This window comes from Microcaecilia unicolor, chromosome 11, assembly GCF_901765095.1.
Source record: "Microcaecilia unicolor chromosome 11, aMicUni1.1, whole genome shotgun sequence".
Classification (NCBI taxonomy): domain Eukaryota; kingdom Metazoa; phylum Chordata; class Amphibia; order Gymnophiona; family Siphonopidae; genus Microcaecilia; species Microcaecilia unicolor.
Window position 1 is genome coordinate 38,683,943 of NC_044041.1, and position 22,732 is coordinate 38,706,674.

The following is a 22,732-nucleotide window of genomic DNA, read 5'->3' on the forward strand; positions in this document are numbered from 1 at the left end:
CTTTACATGATTTACTACAGATACAGTGTTCTTGCTTACCAGTTCAGAATAAATGTGTTGCTCTGATGTGTGATACCACTTTAGAAGGGTGGTCATCTCAGAGTTAATGTGGCTCTAGGAGGTTATTTATCCATAAATCAAAACCAGTTGAGGCATTTAGCAAATTCTTCTGCAAATAAGGTAAGCATCATACATATGGATATGAAATGGGGAAGTCAGTCCTTGAGGGCCACAACCTAGTCTGGTTTTCAGGATTTCCCCAATGAATATGCATTCACTGCAAATAACTGTAATCACAATATATAATCTTTATTAATAATATTTTTCAATAATATATTCATACAGTAAAACTCACATCCTTTCATCATTCATCCTTATCTGTTTAAAATCATTCACCTCATTTCCCACAGTGGAATAGCACCCATAAGTGATATACATTAGCTTTGTTCACAACAACGGGACATGCATATAAGTATTATACTCCCTAAACATTTCTTCCTATTTTGTATTCTGATTTTAATTCTAAAAACCTTTCTAATGGCTTCTCTTGTTCTAATGCCTTGTCTTTAATATCGTTTATAATAATGACCCAAGATACAGATGGAATACCAAGCAATATCCCCTTCCGCTGGTGCAAGATTCTACAGTATTATACCGCACTAATGTGTGTCATTCCTTGTACTGTAGTCTTTTCTCAAAATCCAATAAATATACCCAGTTAACTGCTCCAAGAACTGTTTCCAAAACACAGGTGTGGATTGGTCCGTTCCATGAATGCACCAACTGCTCTTCACTCTTATGTCTGTATATTTCACTTTGCTCTTACATGCATCGAAATGTAAACCTGACACCATTGTTCTCGCAGTCTGTCTTGGAACAGAAATCCTGACAGAGTGTCCATTAGTATATGCAAGATATTGTATTTGTAAGTAAACCCCTGATGACTCCATAAGGTGAAGCACATAACTGTGATGGGTTTCCATTATGATGCATGTGTTTTGGAAATGGTACTTGGAGTGGATAATTGGATGTATATATAGGATTTGAGGAAAAGACTACAGTACAAGGAGTGACATACATTCTCCAAGGACAAGCAGGCAATAATTCTCACAATTGGGTAACGCGATCCCGCTTTGCCCAGTCCAGAGCTTCTAACAAGCTTCAACAGAGCTTTTCTGGAGCGCGAGGCACAATCCACCGTGCATGTTCTAGTGCCTTTCCACCATCTGCAAGAGCGTGGTTACCGAAGTTCTTTTTTTTTTTTTTTTTACAGCGGTGGGGAGTGGCTGCTTTTTGTGGCTGCTCTTCACAGCACAGTAAGGAAAAAGCTTTTTTGTACCTTTCGGCGTTTTTTTTCACAGTGATTTTTGTATGCCCATGTTCATGTTTCCTTTTTCCTTCTTCCCTTATTGTTTTTAGTTTCTTTTTCCCCCAGTTTTACGTTTACTTGTTTTCCGTGTCATTGGGCCACATTTAGCCCTTGACTTTGGCAAGGTTTTTCTGTTCTTTTTTCTCTGTTGCCTTGCCCCTTTTTCTGGCACCATTGCTTCTTTTGATTTGGCTGTGGAGGTTTTTTCGTCCATATAATACTGTAGAATTTTGCACCAGTGAAAGATGATATTGCGTGGTATTCCATCTGTATCTTGGGATATTATTAGAAATGATACTGAAGCCGAGGCATTAAAATGAAAGAAGCCATTAGAAAGGTTTTTAGGATTAAAATCACAATAAAAGATAGGAAGAAATGTTTAGGAAGTATAATACATATATGCATTTCCCGTTATTGTGAACAAAGCTAATGTATATCACTTACGTGTGCTATTTCACTGTGGAAAAATGGGAAATGAGGTGAATGATTTTAAATAGATAAGGATGAATGGATGTGAGTTTTACTGTATGAATATATTATTGAAGAATGTTATTAATAAAGGTTATATATTGTGTTTATAGTTATTTGCGGTGAATGCAAAAATTGTTATAACTATATTGAAATTCTGATACCCATATTAGTGTACCAATGAATATTCAAGAGATCTATTTGCATTCACTCCCTCCTTTGTATGCAAATAGATCTCATGCATACTTATTGGGAAAATCATGAAAACCCGACTGGGTTGCAGCCCTCAAGGACCAAGGTTGCCCATCCCTAGCTTAAGATAACAGTGCAAATAGGAAAGACATGAAAACTGTCCTGAATAAGGAGAGAGATGTTACAAGTGACCATGCTTCTGTGGCTGACAGTTGAGATCAATCCTTGTGAGTGTGGACAGGAGTAATTGAACAAACCAGATGTCTACTGTCCTCTACTGTACTGTGTTCTGTATACATTAAAGTTGCTATTTTAGCTTAACATTAGGAAAGATGCCCCGATGGTAGATTGATAAGCCTACTTAAGGAATCTTTTTACTAAGCTGTAGTAAGTTCTAGCGTGCTGTTACCACAGCTTAAAATGCCTTACCGAGGGACATGCTCAGACATCCTGCGGTAAGTTCCAAATCATCACGTGTTACATGCATTTTTGTTGGATGGGGAGTGTCAGGGATGGAGAATGGGCATTCCTGCGCTATTCAGTACGTTCACATTACTGCAGAAGCCCTTACTGCCCACAAAATAGTATTAGTAAGTGCTCAAGCGGTAATTTTTATTATTGGTCACATGCTAAATCGCAATATTAGCACATGGCCATTAATACAAAAAATGGAAAATCTTCCTTAAATCTGCTGCAGTAAAAAGTGACTTTAGCACATAGGAAAAACCCGCATAAGGAGTGCACTAAGGCCACTTTTTACTGTAGCTTAGTAAAAGGACCCCTAAATTAAAAATTTGTTAATTGACTGACAGAAAATCAGTTGTATCATATGTAGAGAATATTACAGGTTGATGTAGCATTGAGTGGTCCTATATTGAAAAGGAATTGTGTCCAGCAGAGGTCCTGCTCATGGAACACTTACACTTTTGCTATATAAATCACAATCAAGCTCATTTTCAAAGCACTTAGCCTCCCAAAGTTCCATAGAAACCTATGGAACTTAGCCTCCCAAAGTGCTTTGAAAATATGCCTCTATATGGCCAAAATTTATAAATGAGGTCAGCTTTCAGGCCTTCCAGGGACAAGGCCTCAAATTATATTGATAAATTCAGCTGTTCTCCTGGTAAATTTTACAGACAAGTTGTGGCAGCCAAATAAGTTTAACTTAGTATGGATACAATGTTTTAGAACCAAACAAAGTTATAGGGCCATCCTATTACTGAAAATTGGCCTTGAGGTCTTCTAAGTCATAAAACAATTCCGTATGCTTAAGGATGTAATCAAGTATTCATACCTGCATGAGAGAACCACAGATTCACCGATAACCAATTCTGGCTTTACTCATGTAAGTGCAGAGTATATTCAGATATTTTGGACCAACTTTCGTAGGTTTTCTCCTGTTTGAATATAGCCAGTATGAGCATTTGTAACAGGTTGAACAGCAAGTTCAAGTTTACTCTTTTTATGTATTCTGTTTTTCATTAGGTATCTATGACATGTTTATTCTCACAAATAATGGGTTCTATTGTATAATGTACCTCCAGCTTGCAAAAATTCAAGAAGGTGGGTTGAGATTTATATATTTATTCTCCATCTATATAGTTCGGTTTAAAAATTTATATGTATGCATATATTGTACAGATACTCATATACATACTCACAAAAACTGTGCCACAAGGACACATTCACTGTAAAACCTTTGGCAACACAGGCAAATATTTACTAGTAAGTGGGATTAAATAATATCTTGTCAGAAAGAACATGTTGCTGAATTGAGTACAAGTCTGGAATTAGTTATGGATTTTGGTTTTATTCCTAAACCACGAAGCTTACATTTAGATTTAGCATATCATCAGGACTTCTCAAGTGGATACAACTATTATTCCTGCCGGAATTCTGCACAACTGTGCAGTGCAGAATTTCCAGTCACACAGAATTTACTTTTGTCTCACAGATTCTTTACTGCGGTCTCTGGCTGGCTGCCTCCTCTCTCTCTCTCTCTCTCTCTCTTTCCCCCCCCCCCCCCCCCCCCATTATTGGTGGGCCCTACCTTAACACTACCTGGTGGTCTAGTGACCTCTTCAGGGGCAGAAAACAACCCTACTCTTTCCTGCCTACTGCCACCGCTCTTGCCATTGCCACTCCTTCAAAGTGACTGCCGAGACTTAAAGTGGCAATCTTGTGATGCTCCACAGGATCTATCAGTTGCCATTTTGAAGAAGCAGATATCAGCCAGAGCAGTAGCAGTGGACAGGAAAGAGTGGGGTTCTTTTCTGCCCCAAGAGGTACTCCCGATTGTGCACCTCTGCAGCTCCTCCCGTGCTGAACCGGTGAGTGTGGGGGTTGGAGGGGACTAGAAAAAGAGGCGTGTGGGGGACTAGATAAAGTGGATTTTATCTGTGTACAGGGAGGAAGGGGGGGCTGTAAGGTGAATGAAGTGTGGGTGTGCAGTAAGGGGGTTCGAAAAAATAAATATGGATGGTATTTGTACAGGGAAGGGGGGACTGTAAGATGTATGAAGTATGGGTGCAAGAAGGGGTCTTGGAACAAAGGTTTTGGGTGCAAAAATATTGTTTAAATTATGACAAACTTGCAGAATTTGCAAATTTTTGGCACAGAATTCCGTCATGAGTAAACTATAGTGTGTACTTAAGGAGATAACTGTCATATAAAATACAATAATGAAATGAAGACTTGCTCACAATGTTATAAATGATTGCTATCTAAATGTTTTTGAATTTATTTATTTAGAAACATGGTTATTACATGTAATTGACTGCATCTTATTTAGATTACTATTCAAACAAGCTATCTTTAATGAACCCTAAATCAACATATATTGCAGGGGTATCCAAATTTCTTTCACGGTGGGCCACATGGTCAGAAATCCATATGTTTGCAGGCCACATTAATATTTTAGTTTCTTTATCTTCACAAGACCAGTCCAGAACCTGTTGATTAGTCCTTCTACCAGTGAATTGAGAGAAATTAAAAAAAAAAAAAAGGTCTGTGTTCTTCACCCTATAAAGGCATTGTGAAGCATAAGATTTTAATATTTTCTCTGTCTCCATCAGATGGTAAAGATGAACCATGCAGATTTTGTCTTCTTCACTCCCTATTCATTGTCTCCTCTGTGGTGGCTGCAGTACAGTAAGTGGGAGCACTAGGGGAGTTAAGCAAAATGCTCTCCAAAGGAGTGCGCCCAAGGAGCAGATAGTGCTCCTTGGCCGAGCTCCTCAGGGCGATCTCTGGGAGCGATCTTCATTCTAAGGGATGCCTAGGCATTATCCGTATTTTTATCTTTATTTTAAATTTTCTTTTGTGTTTATGTGATTTTTCTAACCCTAGTTCTGCTGGGTTTCTTTTTTTCTTTTTTTTTAATTTCCCACCATGGATTCCCCCCCCCCCCCCCCCCCCCCCCAGTCTGTCCCAATACATCTCACTAACCGTTTCTCTGTAAGCCCTCCTCGTCTGTGTTCCCGTTATCTTATTGAATGTACACCTTCATCTTCCCTCTCTGATTTTTCCCCAACACCTGAATCCTTTGGTCTCCTCAACTGCCGCTCTATTTGAGCCAAAACCACACTTGTTCGCAACTTGCTTATAGGGATCATTATCTTGACTTGCTCTGTCTAACCGAGACCTGGCTTTGAGCAGAAGAACCCTATTTGTTTGAGTCGACTCCCCCAAGCTATTGGGCATTCTACTCTTCTCGTTCCTCTCGGTGAGGTGGAGGGATTGCTGCCCAAAGTTTTCTCTTCTTCTTGTTGGCCATTTCAGTTTTCATATTGATTCGCCTTTCTGTTCTAAGGCTCTGTTATTTAAGTTCTCTCAGGCTTTCCCAACATGTGCCTTTTGTGATCCACACAGCTGGCCATACTTTAGATCTTGTCCTTTCCCACTCAGACTATCTTTTCTCTTCATGGGTTTCTAGTCTCCCTTTTTCTAGACTGATCATTTCCTCATCACGTTTTTGTTCATACCCCCACTTCAGATCACTCTCACACTACAAGGTCTGTAGTCTTCCGTTCCCTCACCCCTAGTCACGTCTTCCCAAACTTTAATACTCTGGACCTTTCCCTCTGCTCCCCTCTTTCCTCTAGTCTCCCTGATTCATTTTCTACCCTTCCTCTCGTTGCTCAGGTGTCATGTCTAATCTCTAATTTGCATGCAGCAGTTGAGGTTTTTACAAAAGCCACAGGTGGCCCCGTCTTTCACCGTCCCAAGTCCCCATGGTACAATCCTTTGCTCTGTTCATTTAAAAGGCGACTGAGACATGTGGAACGCCTTTGGCACAAATCCCCAAATCCTGAAGACCATTTGATCTGTAAGCAGGAGCTCCAACTTTATAACATCCAACTTCATAAAGCTAAGAAAACTTATTTCAGGGTCTACTGAACTCTCCAATAAACTCTTCCAAAATTCTTTTCAAATTTGTCTCAGACCTGACTTCTCAGTGTAATAGATCAAGCCTTTTCTTAGCTCCTACTGCAGTTCACTTCGCTAATGCATTTTCTAAGAAGATTTCATCTTTGATATCCTCCCTATTCCCCTTGCGAGTATTCATCACCTCAGCACCCATCTGCTGATCCCACTCTACCCCTCCCCTCACTCAGGACTCCCACTCATCTGCTTCTTTTCCTCTTTCCCACATCTCTTTTTCCCCCCACCTTTCAATGGCTTCCCTTAAGCAGTTCCTTGCATCCATTAAATCCAACCCATGTTCTCTTGATCCTATTCTTTCTAGCTGGTATAAGATTCCTAGGCATGGTCTTCTATTTGTTCTCTCTATAATTAAACTTAGTCTGTCCTCTGGTTCTGTTCCCTCCTGTTGGAAATATGCTTTGGTCCATCCAGTTCTCAAAAAAAAAAAACTGATCTTGACCTCACCGATTCTACTAACTACCGTCCAATTTCCAATCTTTGTTACCTATCTAAACTGATTGAAAGGGTCATTTACTCCCATTTAAACTCATTTGTTGAAGATACATTGGTTCTTAACCCCCGCCAGGCTGGTTTTCGCCATCATCACAATACTGAATCTGTATTGACATCCCTGCTTAGTGATCTCCCTTCAACCCTTGACAAGAACAATATTTCACTACTCATTTCATTAGATCTTTCTATCATCGTTTAACGTCATTGACCATTCTCTTCTGCTTAAACACAATTCCAACATTGGTATTGCTGGTACTGGAATGGTTCATCTATTTTCTCTTGGGGCATTCTTTCTCGAGGAGTGGCCTAGTGGTTAGGGTGGTGGACTTTGGTCCTGGGGAACTGAGTTCGATTCCCACTTCAGGCACAGGCAGCTCCTTGTGACTCTGGGCAAGTCACTTAACCCTCCATTGCCCCATGTAAGCCGCATTGAACCTGCCATGAGTGGGAAAGCGCGGGGTACAAATGTAACAAAAAAAAATGTCCCTGGGTTCTTCTATCTCACGTCAATCTCTTTCCTGTGGTGTTCCCTAGGGATCAGATTTGTCCCCTCTTCTATTCAACATTTTCTTGCGTCCCCTTGCCACTCTTATTCAAGATGTAAACATCAATTTTTATATATACTGTGAAGAGTACGAGGACATGGAGGGGGAAATGGCCAGGGAAGGGGATAGAAGGGCGGGGTGGCCTGAGTCCGCCCGTAGGGGTGGTCGCTGTAGATTCCGGTCCCCAAGGATCCAGCATGTTAGGGACAGCAGTTGGTCACCTTCCTCAGAGGAAATAGTGAGAGCCTACAATTCCCAGCAGCCCCTGAGGGAGACACCAAGTAGAGCCAGGGACTACAATTCCCAACTTTCTCCGAGGACAAGTAGGCTGCTTGTTCTCACATGTGGGTCGATGTCCGCGTTGGCCCAGGAATCGGCATTTTACAATCAAAATAAAAACAACATTTTGCCAGAGTCTTCTGGCGCGCGTGCGCGGAATGATTTCCCGCCCGTCGCAAGCGTGCCTCCTCAGTTTTTCTTTCTCCGCGTTGAGGTGCGGTAGTTTTTTCCTGCGCTCCTCTCAGGCCCAGGAAGAGTCTTCGAGTGTCGTATTTTTCTTTATTTTATTATCATTGTGTTTTAAAAAAAAAAAAAAAGGGTCCCGTAGTTCTGTTTAGTTTTCGTTCCTTTTTAAAGTTTTCTTTCTTTTTTTGATGCAGCCATTTTTAGGCCTTGCACTCAGGTTATTCCCTTCTTTTTCTGCCTTTTTTCTTTTATCAGGCACAATCGCGTCCTTTAATTTTGCCGAAGCCGTTTTTCCTTCCATGTCATCGAAGACACCCAGCGGCTTCAAACGTTGTACTCTGTGCAATCGGACTATCTCAGGTACCGATACCCATGCCTGGTGTATCCAGTGCCTTGGGCCCGACCATAGCCCAGCCGCTTGTAATCTGTGTCTTCGTATGAAGAAACGGACCTAAGCGTCTTGAGAAGCCCAACGAGAGAAGCTTTTTGGGGCTCGGTCTGGTCCTTCAACGTCGACATCGGGAGCGGAGGTAATGGCTGCTGAAAGACCAACTTCCGCTGGAAGCAGTGAGGCATCGAGTGGGTCTCCACCTGCCTCGAGGCCTCCTGTTATGCAGGCCTCCCGGGACCGGCCTTCGTCGGACCCAGCCCCGAGGAGACGTGAGGATTCCACATCTTCCTCATCGGTACCGAGGAGTCTCGATGATGGGCGTCGAGCGAAGGCGAAGAAGCACGGTCATCGTTCTCCTTCAACACACGGTGCCGGGAGCTCCGGGGCGTCGAAGGATTCGGCACCCGAGAAGCGTCAGCGCCGAGAGGATCGCTCCCCCTCTATACAGGAGGTGCCGATGCGTCAGTCTTCTGGCAGCCTGGTACCTCTCCCGAGCCTCAACCGATTCTGCCACCGACTCCTTTACTGACCCCGCAGCCTTGTCCGATGGCGGCTCTCGACGAGCGCATCAGGGCTCTGCTTCCAGAGCTTCTGGAAGGATTGCTGCGCCAGTCTGCTTCGGTGTCGGGGGTGCTTGCGCCTTCAGTACCGTCTGCTGCATCCGGCATCTGGCCTTTCGCCTGTGGTGAGGTCTCCGACCTCGGTGCCGCTTGCGGCGTCGGCGTGGGCTGCCACACAGGTCGACTCCTCTTCGACGTTGGTGGAGGAAGCTTCACTGCAGTCCAAAGACTACAATTCCCAGCAGCCCCTGAGGAAGACACAGAGTAGAGCCAGGGACTACAATTCCCAGCAGCCTCTGAGGGAGACACAAGAGTAAAGCAAGTAAGAATTATTCACACTACCAGTCCCAGAGGGCTAAGGGGAAGGAGACTCTGAGTAAGGTCAATCAGGGTAATGAAGAGCAGCTGGGAGGGGGCAGGGTAGAAGAACCCATGGATTGGCAATCAGGGGACGATGGGGAGCAAGAGAGAGAGGAGAACCTGGAAGAGGAAACCATGGCTATCTCAGCTCTTGCCAAAGCAAAAGGTAGAGAGTTAAAAGGGCAGATGGCAGCCTGGTTCTCTTGCTTGATGCAGGGAGGCAAAAGGTGGCTGCATCAGAGGTGGGATTAAGGAACAAATGTCTCAACTTGGTCAAGTGGGATGTTGTCAGGAGTTGGTGCTGGCAGTGAAAGTGTGGGACCCTTACATTCCCCTGGCTTGGGAATAGGTGGACAGGGGAAAAAAGGTTGAAGCGGAAAAGTGAACTGTTTAAATTGGGGTTTGTGCTGTGATAAGAGTGAATTGTTTAAATTGGGGTTTGTGCTGTGATAAAAGGGAACTGTTTAAACTGGGGTTTGTGTTGCAACACTGACTCTCTCCCTAATCAGGAAAGTTGAAGGAACCTGAGAGAAAAAGGGGGGAGAAGGGAGCGCACAGAGACTCTCCTTCCCTTCCGTAGGAAAGGGGAAGGGAGAGAGGGAGGAATTGCTTCTGAGGGAGTTTGGAGCTGAGTGGGGAAAGTGGTGGTGGAATCCGGGATGCACTGAGGGGCCACACCCAGGTCTTAGTCTTAGTCCCAAGCAGGGGGCAGCTAAGAGGGAAACCTCCAGACTGTAAAAGCAAGGAGGTTGAGCGAGATAACCCTGACTGTGGATTGCAATATAACTCTCCCTATGGTCCAGTGGATTGCAAAGGATCCAGTGAAATTCCAAACCCCGGAACACAGAGGGTAAAAAGAAAACTTCCAAACTGTAAAAGTGCAGAGATCGAGCAGGTTAGGACACAGGCTGTGAGGGGCCCTATCCCGCTCCTCCGTGGCTGGGAGCTTTACAGTACACAGATGATATCCTATTGGTCTTCCCATTCTCTCCCTACCAAATTGATCTCGCTCAAATTCAACATTCTCTCTGCATTATTAAGGACTGGCTTTCTTACCCATAAGTTGATCTCAGTCCAGATAATACTATTGTCTGTTGGATGACCGATCCTCTTCCGGTTCCCACAATTCCTCTTTCACTCTTATCACAGTTAAATCATTTCGATATTTGGGCATAATTCTAGACTCACAACTTTCTTTTTCCCAGTGTATTTCTTCTGTTGTCAAGTCTGGTTTCTGTTTTCTCCTGAACCTTCGGTTGATTTTTTCCTACTTTGATTTTGCTTCTCTACATTCTTTTGTACATGTCTTCACGATTGAAGTGACTCCGAACATTACACAATTCTGCTGCACGTTTCCTCTGTTCAGCTAAGAGGTCTGATCACATTACCCCCGTTGTTCTTTCGTCTTCATTGGCTACCTTTAACTGATTCTTTTCTTAGTCCACAAAGCTTACCACACTGGTTTTCCAGGTTTTCTTTCAACCCTGACCATTCCTTATACCTCCTCTAGGCACCTTTGTTCTCTGGATTCCCATCGATTAGTACTTCCTGCTCCTAAATCTGTCTATTTAGAATGTACCTGGCACTCCACTTTTTATTTATTGGGTCCTAAACTTTAGTATGACCTTCTTCATCCATCCGAACTGAACCCTCACTGGAAACCTTTAAATCCTTACTTAAATCTTTTTACTTTTCCCAAGCCTTTGGAACTCAGCAATTGTGATTTTTCTGTCTTCAGTGTTTAATGGTTTTTTTTGTAAAGTATGTTTGTTCTTGTTTTGCCTGACCCTTTTCTGTCAGCAATGGATTTCCTTTTCTGTTTTTTAGGGTTTTTTGTGTTTTAGCCTGCTTTGAAACTACCATGACCTGATTGTTCAGAAGGATGGTATAACAAATTTTGATAAATATACTCAGGAGTCTGAGTTTTCTCCCAGTTCCTCCCCCCCCCCCCCCCCCCCCCCCCCAAAGCAAGTCTGCATTTCTCTGCTATGGACTGTTGGAAAGCTTTTATTTGCAACCTCAAGACAGGTTAGCTGGGTGTGTTTCCCTTCAGTGAAGGGTGGAGGGGGGAGCTCTTTGTAGTCAGCAGTGCCTGGAGGGAGCTCAGGCATTGTTTGATTATAGTACTGTGTTGGGAATGGCACACTTTGCTTCTCAGCAGCAGGAGTGTTTTCCTTCAACTGTAGGACAACGTTGTCAGTTTTATCACTCTGCCTGATAGAAGCTTTGGCTGAGAGAATGAAGTGCTGCTCTTCCTGTGGAGCTCATTGCAGCTCAGTGGGACAGTGCAGTGTTTTCCACTTCTCCTACCTTCCTAGAATTGATGGGCTGGTTTTGGCTGTTATGAGTCAAGAACAGGAGCAGGCAGTTTTGGGCACAGAAAGAGAGACTTCCCTTGCCAGCTGCACATTCCCACACTCTCTGGTCAGAAAGAGCAGAAGCAGCAGCTTTTTTTTCTCCCTTCAAGCTCTGGTTGCAGATTTGAGACCAATTAAAGTATAGCTTGCTTTGGCTCAGAATATTGTGTCTGTGGATTGTCAAGATAGACCTCTTCAGTCCCTGACACCATCTCAAGGTCCCCTGAGAGCAGGGGTGCCCTTTCCTTCTGAATTTATTTTATTGCTGGATACAAAACTGATCGAGTAGAAGACAACAAAGGGTTGTGGTAAATGGAGTTCACTCCGAGGAGAGAGACATTACCAGTAGTGTGCCACAAAGATTGGCTTTTTGGTCCAGTTCTTTTTAACATTCTTGTAAGAAGTTATTGCAGAAGATCTGTCTGGTAAGGTTAGCCTCTTTTTAGATGGGTAGACACCACTGATGGCATGGATAGTATGGGCAGGGATCTAGCAAATGTTAAAGAATGGTCTAGAGTTTGGCAGCTAACATTTAATGCTAAAAAATGCAGGGTCATGTATTTGGCCTGTAAAAAGCTGAGTGAGCAGTACAGTATAGAGGGTGAAGTACTTCTGTGCATGAAAGAGAGTGATTATGTCTGATGGTCTTAAGGTGTTCAAATAAGTAAAACAAGTCAATGGCCAAAGCCAGAAGGATGCTTGGGTGCAAAGGGAGAGGAATGGCCAACAGGAAAAAGGAGGTAATAGTGCCTCTGTGTAAGTTGCTGATGAGACCTGATTTAAAGTTCTGTGTACAATTACAGAGTCTATACCTTCAAAAAGATATAAAAAGGATGGAGTTGGTCCAGAGGGCAACTACTAAAATGGTCCGTGGTCTCTGGCCAAAAATGTATGAGGATGTATACTTTGGATGAAAGATAAGAGAGGGGAGATATGCCATGGGAAGATATTCAAATGTCTCTTAAATAAGTGCACATGAAGCGAGTCTCCTTCAATTGCAAGGAAGCTTTGGAATGAGGAGGTATCGGATGAAGGTGAAAGAGGATAGATTCAGGAGTTATCTAACATAGTAAATGATGGCAAATAAAAACCTTCCCAGTCCATCCAGTCTGCCCAACAAGTTGGCCAGAGCCACACCTGCCACTCTGTGCAGATTGCAGAACTTCAAGATTAAATACTGGTATTGCAAACAGAACAAAATACTTCATAGAAAGAGTGGTGAATGCATGGAATGGTCTCCCACTAGAGTTAGTGGAGACGAATAATATATCTGAATTCAAAAAAGCATGGGACAAGTACATAGGAACTCTAAGGGAGAGAAAGAAATAGTAGATGGTATGATGGGCAGACTGGATAGGCCATATGGAGGAGCATAAGTTTTCCTGAGGACATCCTCGCAGGACATCCCGGCGAAGGGGCGGGGAAACCCGTATTATTGAAACAAGATGGGCGTCCATCTTTCATTTCGATAATACGGTCGGGGACGTCGAAATCGCAAAATTTAGGTCGACCTTAGAGATGGTCATCCCCGATTTTCGGCCATAATGAAAACCGAGGACGCCCATCTCAGAAACGACCAAATCCAAGCCATTTGGTCGTGGGAGGAGCCAGCATTCGTAATGCACTGGTCCCCCTGACATGCCAGGACAACAACCGGGCACCCTAGGGGGCACTGCAGTGGACTTCACAAATTGCTCCCAGATGCATAGCTCCCTTACCTTGTGTGCTAAGCCCCCCCCCCCCCCCAAAAAAAAAAACCCACGGTCCACAACTGTACGCCACTACCATAGCCCTAAGGGGTGAAGGGGGGCACCTGGATGTGGGTACAGTGGGTTTCTGGTGGGTTTTGAAGGGCTCACATTTACCACCACAAGTGTAACAGGTGGAGGGGGGAGGGTGAGCCTGTGTCCGCCTGCCTGAAGTGCACTGCACCCACTAAACTGCTCCAGGGACCTACATACTGCTGTCATGGAGCTGGGTATGACAGTTGAGGGTGGCATAGAGGCTGCCAAAAAATATTTTTAAAGTTTTTTTTTTTTTTTTTTTTTTTAGGGTGTGTGGGGGTTGGTGACCACTGGCGGAGTAAGGAGAGGTCATCCCCGATTCCCTCCGGTGGTCATCTGGTCAGTTCGGGCATCTTTTTGTGGCTTGGTTGTAAAAAAAAATGGACCAAGTAAAGTCGCTCAAGTGCTCATCAGGGACACCCTTCTTTTTTCCATTATCAGTCGAGAATGCCCATGTGTTAGGCACGCCCCAGTCCTGCCTTCGCTATGCTTCCGACATGCCCCCGTGAACTTTGGTCGTCCCCGTGACGGAAAGAAGTTGAGGACACCCAAAATCAGCTTTCGATTATGCTGATTTGGGCGACCCTGGGAGAAGGACGCCCATCTCCCGATTTGTGTCTCTTTCAAAAATAAGCCTGATGGTCTTTATCTGCTGTCATTTTCTGTTTTTCTATAATGCTGTAAGCCACATCGTGCCTGTTTGTGTGGGAAAATGTGGGATACAAATGAACCATAAATTAATAATAATGCTTACTTTGTAGACCCCAGCCACTACAACTAGTGCAAGGAGTGGCCTAGTGGTTAGGGTGGTGGACTTTGGTCCTGGGGAACTGAGGAACTGAGTTCGATTCCCACTTCAGGCACAGGCAGCTCCTTGTGACTCTGGGCAAGTCACTTAACCCTCCATTGCTCCAGGTACAAATAAGTACCTGTATACAATATGTAAGCCGCATTGAGCCTGCCATGAGTGGGAAAGTGCGGGGTACAAATGTAACCAAAAAAAAAAAAAAATTACAAGGGTTCACTGATTACACCTGTGATGTTATGGACAAATGTAATCAGATCTGCTACCACCCAGTACTTTTCAATACTACTACTATAACTAATCATTTCTGTAGTGCTACTACACATACGCAGCGCTGTATATTATTATTATTATTATTATTATTATTATTATTTATTACATTTGTACCCCACATTATCCCACCTATTTGCAGGCTCAGTGTGGCTTACAGAGTGTGGTTATGACATGGTCATGACAGGATCTTGTATACAATTAGTATAAGCAGAAGATATATGAGGAATTAGAGAAGTAGGTGTTAGGGTGGTGTAGGAATTGCATTTTGATACTTGAATGAGTTGGGTGGTGATTTATGTTGTTAAGGCTTCATTTTGTAGGCTTTGTTGAAGAGATGTGTCTTCAAGGATTTGCGAAAGTTAGTTATACATTATATGCAGGTACTTTCTCTGTCCCTAGAGGGCTCCCAAAGTACCTGGGGCAGTGGAGGGTTAAGTGACTTGCCCAAGGTCACAGAACAGAGACCTTTGCTACGATTAGAATGTTGATGACTCGAAGACCTCCAAACTTCCTGTAGGAGTGGCAGTAATTCACCATCTAGTGGTAGGTCTGAGATGTGCAAGTAAGAAATTATATTGTGCACTCTGATGTTTATTATTTATTCACATCTCATAATGAACTAATCTGAATTCACTCTCCTAGTATATATATGTACCACCATAAAGCATGTAGCTCTTAGAAATAACAGGCAAATTTATTTATATGAACAATGAACTATTTACAGGAGTAATGTGCAAGCAAAAGAATAAAGACAGCAATAGACAGTAATGTTTAGAAAGTCACAGAACAAAAGTAAAATATCATTTCTGTAAAATGCTATATGGACTAAAGGTCCCTATGACTCACAATTAGGTTACCTGTTTGTTACTCAAGTGAAAGCAATTACAGAGCTTGACTTATAGCCTTCATGATAAGACAAGTCTGCCCTCGGAGAACAGCTGCACTGTGAACAGTATATGATGTGCTAACGAATATTAGCGAGTTGTCCTAACAGATAAGATAAAATCATGGTAGACTTTGATGATGGGCTAAGTTGATTCCTTTTATATCCTTCTGATAACAGCACTGTTGCAAAGTTTTGATAACATCGTGCTAGATGATTGGCTGTGTTCTGTATGTTATGGTTTGCAAAACCACAAGAATGTCTTTCGACATTACATTTTATACTTTTCTTGGAACCCTGGACTACGAAGAGACTAGAAGTCGAACTTTTGATATCATTCTTGATGTTTTTTCTCCAAATTCTGGTTCCGAACAGTTTTGGGGCAGTGTGACCAAGAGCCTCATAGTTTTGCATCAGAAGACTGCTCAACAGAGACTCGGACATACAAAAAGTCTCTAAGTCAGCAGAGTTCTAATTGTAGCAAAGGTCTCTGTATTGTAACTCACTAGATACAACAGATATGATGATATGTGTCCATAATATCACAGGTGTAATCATTCAACCCCTGTAATGTACCAGTTGCAGAGGTCTTGCCCTTACAGCTCGATGCAGGGAGCTCTAGAAAAGCAGTTTAATATAGTCTTTACTTCATCTTTAGCTCCTGGAAGACATGTCCTAACAAAAAAAACGTCTTTTGGAGCTGGTGGATGATGGGGATTCCTGTCAGTTCTTGAGTGGAGAAGTGGCCTAATGGTTAGTTTAGCGGACTTGGATCATATCAACTTGGGTTTGATTCCCACTGCAGCTCCTTGTGATCTTGGGCAAGTCAACCATCCCTCCAGTGCCCCAGGTACAAAAAAAAACCAAACAAACCTTAGATTGTGTATCTGCCTATAATATGTACAGCGCTGAGTACATCTAGTAGCGCTATAGAAATGATTAGTAGTAGTAATTGCCATAAAAGACTCAGTCTGTGTATTCCTTGCCTCCATCTGTGAGGGTGGTTACATAATTGGCCAGCTGATTCTGCCTCCAAGACACTTCTCATTATGCTTATCATCAACCAAGTGTTGATGCTTCCCCAGCAGGAGAGATTGCTGATAGATCTTCTATGACTACTGGGCCTTCTATCTCCCTTTTGTTTTATGACTTGGCTCTTGAGAGGCAGCATCTGAAGTGAAAAGGTTACTCAGAAGTCATATCTACTGTACTTTACTGCAGATGAGAAAGAGGTCCACTTCAGTGGCATTTTCTAGAGTTTAGACACACTCCCAGTGGCTCATAAACTTTATTTCATAGGAGTCTCACTGTAACAACAACCCCATGTATAACAATTTTCTAGAGTTCAACATAGATTCAAACTATGGTGTGCAGACAGGTCAATTTCCCCAGTTGCAGTCTCGATTGATCACTTTTTTTATCATTTCTTCAAGATGATCTTCATAAAGGGCTAGCTGTCAAATTCTTAAAAGTTGATGTAGTGGTGTTCACTTGCTTTAGGGGATGGCGATAGAAGTCTTATAGCAGCTCATCTTGATGTAGCCCAGTTCCTAAAGGGGGTTAAAATTAGTTCGCTACTGTGGACTTCTTGTCCAGATTGGAATTTAAGCTTGGTTTTAGAAGCAATAATGGTTCTTCCTTTTGAGCCCCTGAGAAATGTGACACTTAAGGATCTAACTCTTAAGTCAAAAAAAATTTTTCCCTATGCAGAGTTTCTAAGTTTTAAAAGCACTGTCATGTAAAGATCTTTTCTTAATTTCATGGAAGCTAAGGTTTTGATAAGGGCAGTTACTTTTTTTTTCTTTCAAAGATATCTCCTTCTCATGTGAAACCATTTGTAGATCTGTCCTCATTTAAAATAGAAGAATGTAATGATAAATTTAAAACTTTGCATTTGTTGGGTGATGAGATATTTAGAAGTCACTATTGAATTTAAACTTTTGGATAGGTTATTTGTCTTATTTGGAGCAATACGGAAGGGTGAAGCAGCCTCTACTATTTCCTAGTAGTTCAGAGTTGATTTCTTGTGCTTATATTCTCAGAGGTAAAGAAGCTTATAAGTGTTTGAGAGCTTATTCTATTAGAGGAAATGGTTGTTTCATGGGCAGAGCACTGCATGGTTATACTGGAAAACATTTGCAGGATGGTGACATGATTTTTGCTGCGTAGGTTTGCTAGGCACTACAGATTGGATGTTGCTGCAAGAACAGAAGCTATGTTTAGATCAAAGATGTTTTGAGCAGGAGTGGAAAACTTCCTCCATCTTAGGAATTGATTTGCTACATCCCACAGGTTCTGGGCAGGTCTGGTGAAGATAAGGAAGGAAGAAGAATTAAGCCTTGCCTGCTAATTTTCATTTCTTGAGACTCGCCAGACCAGTCCAGATTTCTACCCTATTCAGCTAATGTTGTTGGTTAGCAGTTCGCTGTTCTCTTTCTGTTTCAGTGTTAGTTTCTTTTCACATTGTTTTTTTTTTTTCCTTTAATAGAAAAAAAGAATAAATAAAGGAGGACAGGTGGGGGAGATACAACTATAATTGGCAGAGTGTATAGCATACTTGATTATTCAAAATACTAAAGACCTTAATGCTGCACATTGCCTTTATAGGTGAAAGCATACAGGACTTTTTTATTTCTCTTTTTCCATTCACTGATAGAAGGACATAATCCGCAAGTTCTGGACTGGGCAGGTGAGAAAGAAGGAAAATTAGCAGGAAAAGTTTCCTTGTTTTAGAATGATTTACAGTTACCAAAATATGTGAATCTTCTCTGAAAATAGTGATTTCGTATCTACCAAATAGTTCTTCAGAATCATGTGTACTAGTGGAATAGGTAAACAGATTTTTTTTTGCTAAAAGTCTCAAATGAGATTCATGTCAAGATCAGGCTGCGACTACATGTTGGATTCTGTGTCATATGGGAAAGGAGACCTCATGCTTTTAATTCAAATCTAAGTCTTTTAATTAATAAGCCGTATTTCCTTAATAAATGTGCTGATTTCTGATTTTAAGGTAGTTGTATGTAGATTCACATGCTGTATTAAGAAATTACTGTAAGTAAAATCTTTGTATTTCATACAGCAATTGAGAGGATGGACTTTACAACAGTAAAAGAGGTAAACACGTCTTTCTATTGGTTTTAAATTATCTAATTCCAAGTAACTGGCTTATATTACTAGTTTATCCTGACAGTTAATATGGAATGGGTAGGGACTGCACCTTATAGCTAACACAGAGGGGGGAAGTTATTGAACTGTGTTAGGGCAATTGCCCACGTAATTTGCTCCTTAATGTGACTTAAAGGGCACTAATGCAGATTGTCTTGGCCTAATTCAGCAATATTTACGTCACCATGAGTTACATAATAATGAATTGCAAAACATGTCTTGTGCTAGTACCCCTAAGGGTCATGTTTCCATATAGGAAACATGACCGCTAGTGATACTAGCACGAGAATACATTTTTGAGAAACAGTTCTGGAAAGGAGGGAGCAGCTGGGGATTGCTCGAGGACCACTATACCACCAGGGAATTAAGGTATGATCATGGGGGTGGGGGAGCTCTTGATTGGGGGGTTGGATTGGAGGGGGGCCTGAAAATTATGGCTGGGAGCAATCTGTTATTCTGCAGTTTGGTGACTTCCATGGTAAATCAAGGTGCAGTAAAAGCTCGCTTTTTACCACAGTTTAACAACTTCCCCCTCTGAGGGTAGTTAACCAGCATTAACAGTTAACACAGCAGGTAATGCAAAGTATTAACATGACCTTCATAGTTATATCTAATTGCATCGTAATATCTGCCATTCAGTTGATGCACAGTAATGGCACTTCTTCTGTTAGCCAAATAGGAAACTGCTGGGAATGCCCCCAACGGGTAACTCAGAGGTTTTGCAGTTATTGTACATTAATTTTGGCAATTAACAGTTGTTAACTGCAAAATCTTACAGTGCTTTAGTAATGGCCCCTTTAAATTTAAGAATGATACAACCACTATATATATAGAATTATATGTCACACAATCATGCAAAATGGTATTTTTAACATTGATAATTTGTTTTTCCAGTTGAGTTTACAAAAGAAGGTATCTTTTATTTCTACCAAGGATTATCATACACATGATTGCTTAAATTTAGCAATTTATGACTTACAAAGTGACATCCATCTTATAATTGGGGTAAGTATATCAATATATTGCAACTAGAATGAGAGACGCTTCTCTGTTTAGTGAGACGTTCATAAAATATAGAAGACTACAACAATAGCTTTAATATAATTAGTTTGTATTTTACCTTTTTGATACAAATATATGACTTGATATTTTTTTTTAAACAATGATAAAATACCTATCAAACATTTATTTATGCAATTTAATATACTACTGAAAGTCCATACAAACATCTGGATGTGCTGTACAATGAGAGGAGTTAAAAATAAGAACAAGCAATTGATATAAAATATATAAAACAAAAGTGTTAGTGTTTTTATAATGAGTGTATAGAGTTTCATGGAAACACAAATAAAGGAAACAAAGCGGTCCATCCAGTTACCAAGCTGGTACCCAAGCCATAGGCCTCAGTGAAAGGTCATGCTTTAAATCCCTTCTTGAATGTCAACATGGAAGACTCATTCCTTAGCCACTGTTGCAATGAGTTCCACAGGGATGGCACAACATGTGCAAAAAATGAGTGTCTAGTGTCTTGGTCTTCACTCCCATTTCTTAAAGGTCACTAACTGGTCAGGTTTTTGGGATACCCCTAATGAATATGACAGTGAGTTGCATACAACAGAGGTGTTAGGCATACAAATTTCTCATGGATATTCATTAAGCTGATCCTGAAAACCTGACTTATTGACAGGCCTTGAGGACTAGGAGTAAAGACCAAGGCTCTAATAATAATAGGTGAAGACATGGTCAGAAGATTTATTCTACCCCATCCTCAATGCTCTTAATAGGTTCTAAATTCCTTATGTTTGTTTTTCACTTCTCTTTAATTTAGTTTACTGAACTTCCTATACTTCTCTTCTAATTAATTCAAAAGTGGTTTTACAATGCTTATACAATCATAATTATCAATAAAGACAATGTACAATCAAAACATAGGCATCATTTTAATAGATATTTGTACATATCAAACAGATAAAACCAATATCACAAAAAAAGAGTGGAAATTTAGAAAAAAAAAGTCCAACTCCAGAATAAGGACGTCCTGAGTCTGAACATTGAACATGGATGTCCATTTATCAGGTATTTTAGAACAGGATCTGCCGACATACAACCTGTTCTAAAATACATTAAAAATTGGGCACGTGATGCTGTGAGCAGGGACAGACATGAGGGTCTATAGCTGCACTGGGGCGCTCCTGAAATCCGCATGAATCTGCTTCTCTGCATTGTGGTTGGTTAACAGGATTCCTATCCTGTATTGCTGAACTCTGTATGGACAAATTTGTGATGAGAATGGCAGAAACAATGTCCGGTAAAGGGCAGAAACATGATGGGACATCTGCTAAGGCTGCAGATGGTAAAATGGCGGATCACCTACTAACTTTCCCATTGATTGCATCATCTAACCTGCCAAAGGATATCACAATGGCGGTAATTTGAGCGCTGGATCCACAGTTGGCATCGCGCTTAGAGCAATTGACGTCTGTACAGCAGTTGCTTTCCGATGTATCTAGACAAACAGAAGAGTTAGACCCCAGGGGTCTGTGCTGGGACCACTGCTTTTTAACATATTTATAAATGATCTAGAAATGGAAGTAACTAGTGAGATAATTAAATTTGCTGATGACACAAAGTTATTCAAAGTTGTTAAATCACAAGAGGATTGTGAAAAATTGCAAGAGGACCTTATGAGACTGGGAGAGTGGGCATCCAAACGACAGATAACATTTAGTGTGAGCATATGGGAAAGAGGAATCCGATTTATAGCTACGTTATGCAAGGTTCCACATTAGGAGTCACTGACCAGGAAAGGGATCTAGGCGTCATCGTTGATACGTTCAAATCCTCTGCTCAGTGTGCAGTGGTGGCTAAGAAAGCAAATAGAATGTTAGATATAATTAGGAAAGGAATGGAAAACAAAAATGAGGACATTATAATGCCTTTGTATCGCTCCATGATGCGACCGCACCTCGAATATTGTGTGCAATTCTGGTCACCGCATCTCAGAAAAGGTACAAAGAAGGGCTATGAAAATGATAAAGGAAATAGAACAACTTCCCTATGAGGAAAGGCTAAAGCAGCTAGGGCTGTTCAGCTTGGAGAGAAGACGGCTGAGGGGAGATATGATAGAGGTCTATAAAATAATGAGTGGGGTGGAACGGGTAGATGTGAATCACTTGTTTACTCTTTCCAAAAATACTAGGACTAGGGACACGCAGTAAAACTACAAAGTAGTAAATTTAAAACGAATCAGAGAAAATATTTATTCACTCTGGTGGATCCTCTTCTACTTCTATCCCTCTGCCTGTCGATGTACCTCAGGGTTCTGTTCTTGGTCCCCTCCTCTTTTCTATCTACACTTCCTCCCTTGGTTCATTAATCTCATCCTATGGCTTTTCCTACCAACTCTATGCTGATAACTCCCAAATCTACCTTTCTACCCCTGATACCTCACCTTGCATCCAAACCAAAGTTTCAGCGTGCTTGTCTGACATTGCTGTCTGGATGTCTGAACGCCACCTGAAATGAAATATGACCAAAACCGAACTTCTCATTCCCCCCCCCCCCCCCCAAACCCACCTCCCCGCTCCCCCCGTTTTCTATTTCTGTTGATGGCTCTCTCATTCTCCCTGTCTCCTCAGCTCGAAACCTTGGGGGTTATCTTTGACTCTTCTCTCTCCTTCTCTGCTCATATCCAGCAGATCACCAAGACCTGTCGTTTCTTTCTTTACAGCATCCATAAAATCCGCCTCTTTCTTTCTGAGCACTCTACCAAAACCCTCATCCACACCCTTGTCACCTCGCGTTTGGTCTACTGCAATCTGCTTCTTGCTGGCCTCCCACTTAGTCACCTCTCCCCTCTCCAGTCGGTTCAAAACTCTGCTGTCCGTCTTGTCTTCCGCCAGGGTCGCTTTACTCATACTACCCCTCTCCTCAAGTCGCTTCACTGGCTCCCTATCCGTTTTCGCATCCTGTTCAAACTTCTTCTACTAACCTATAAATGTACTCACTCTGCTGCTCCCCAGTATCTCTCCACACTCGTCCTTCCCTACACCCCTTCCCGTGCACTCCGCTCCATGGATAAATCCTTCTTATCTGTTCCCTTCTCCGCTACTGCCAACTCCAGACTTCGCTCCTTCTGTCTTGCTGCACCCTATGCCTGGAATAGACTTCCTGAGCC

At 42.0% G+C, this 22,732-nt stretch overlaps 1 protein-coding gene across 1 annotated transcript in view; it reads left to right on the forward strand.

Moving 5' to 3' along the window:
- Positions 1 to 22,732, forward strand: part of KNTC1 (kinetochore associated 1) — a 318,233-nt gene that overhangs the window by 45,520 nt on the left and 249,981 nt on the right. The window contains exons 6-8 of the mRNA XM_030219253.1: positions 3,515 to 3,592; positions 18,470 to 18,504; positions 19,450 to 19,560. Coding sequence (XP_030075113.1) covers positions 3,515 to 3,592; positions 18,470 to 18,504; positions 19,450 to 19,560 — 224 coding nt within the window. The remainder of the gene's footprint in view (positions 1 to 3,514; positions 3,593 to 18,469; positions 18,505 to 19,449; positions 19,561 to 22,732) is intronic.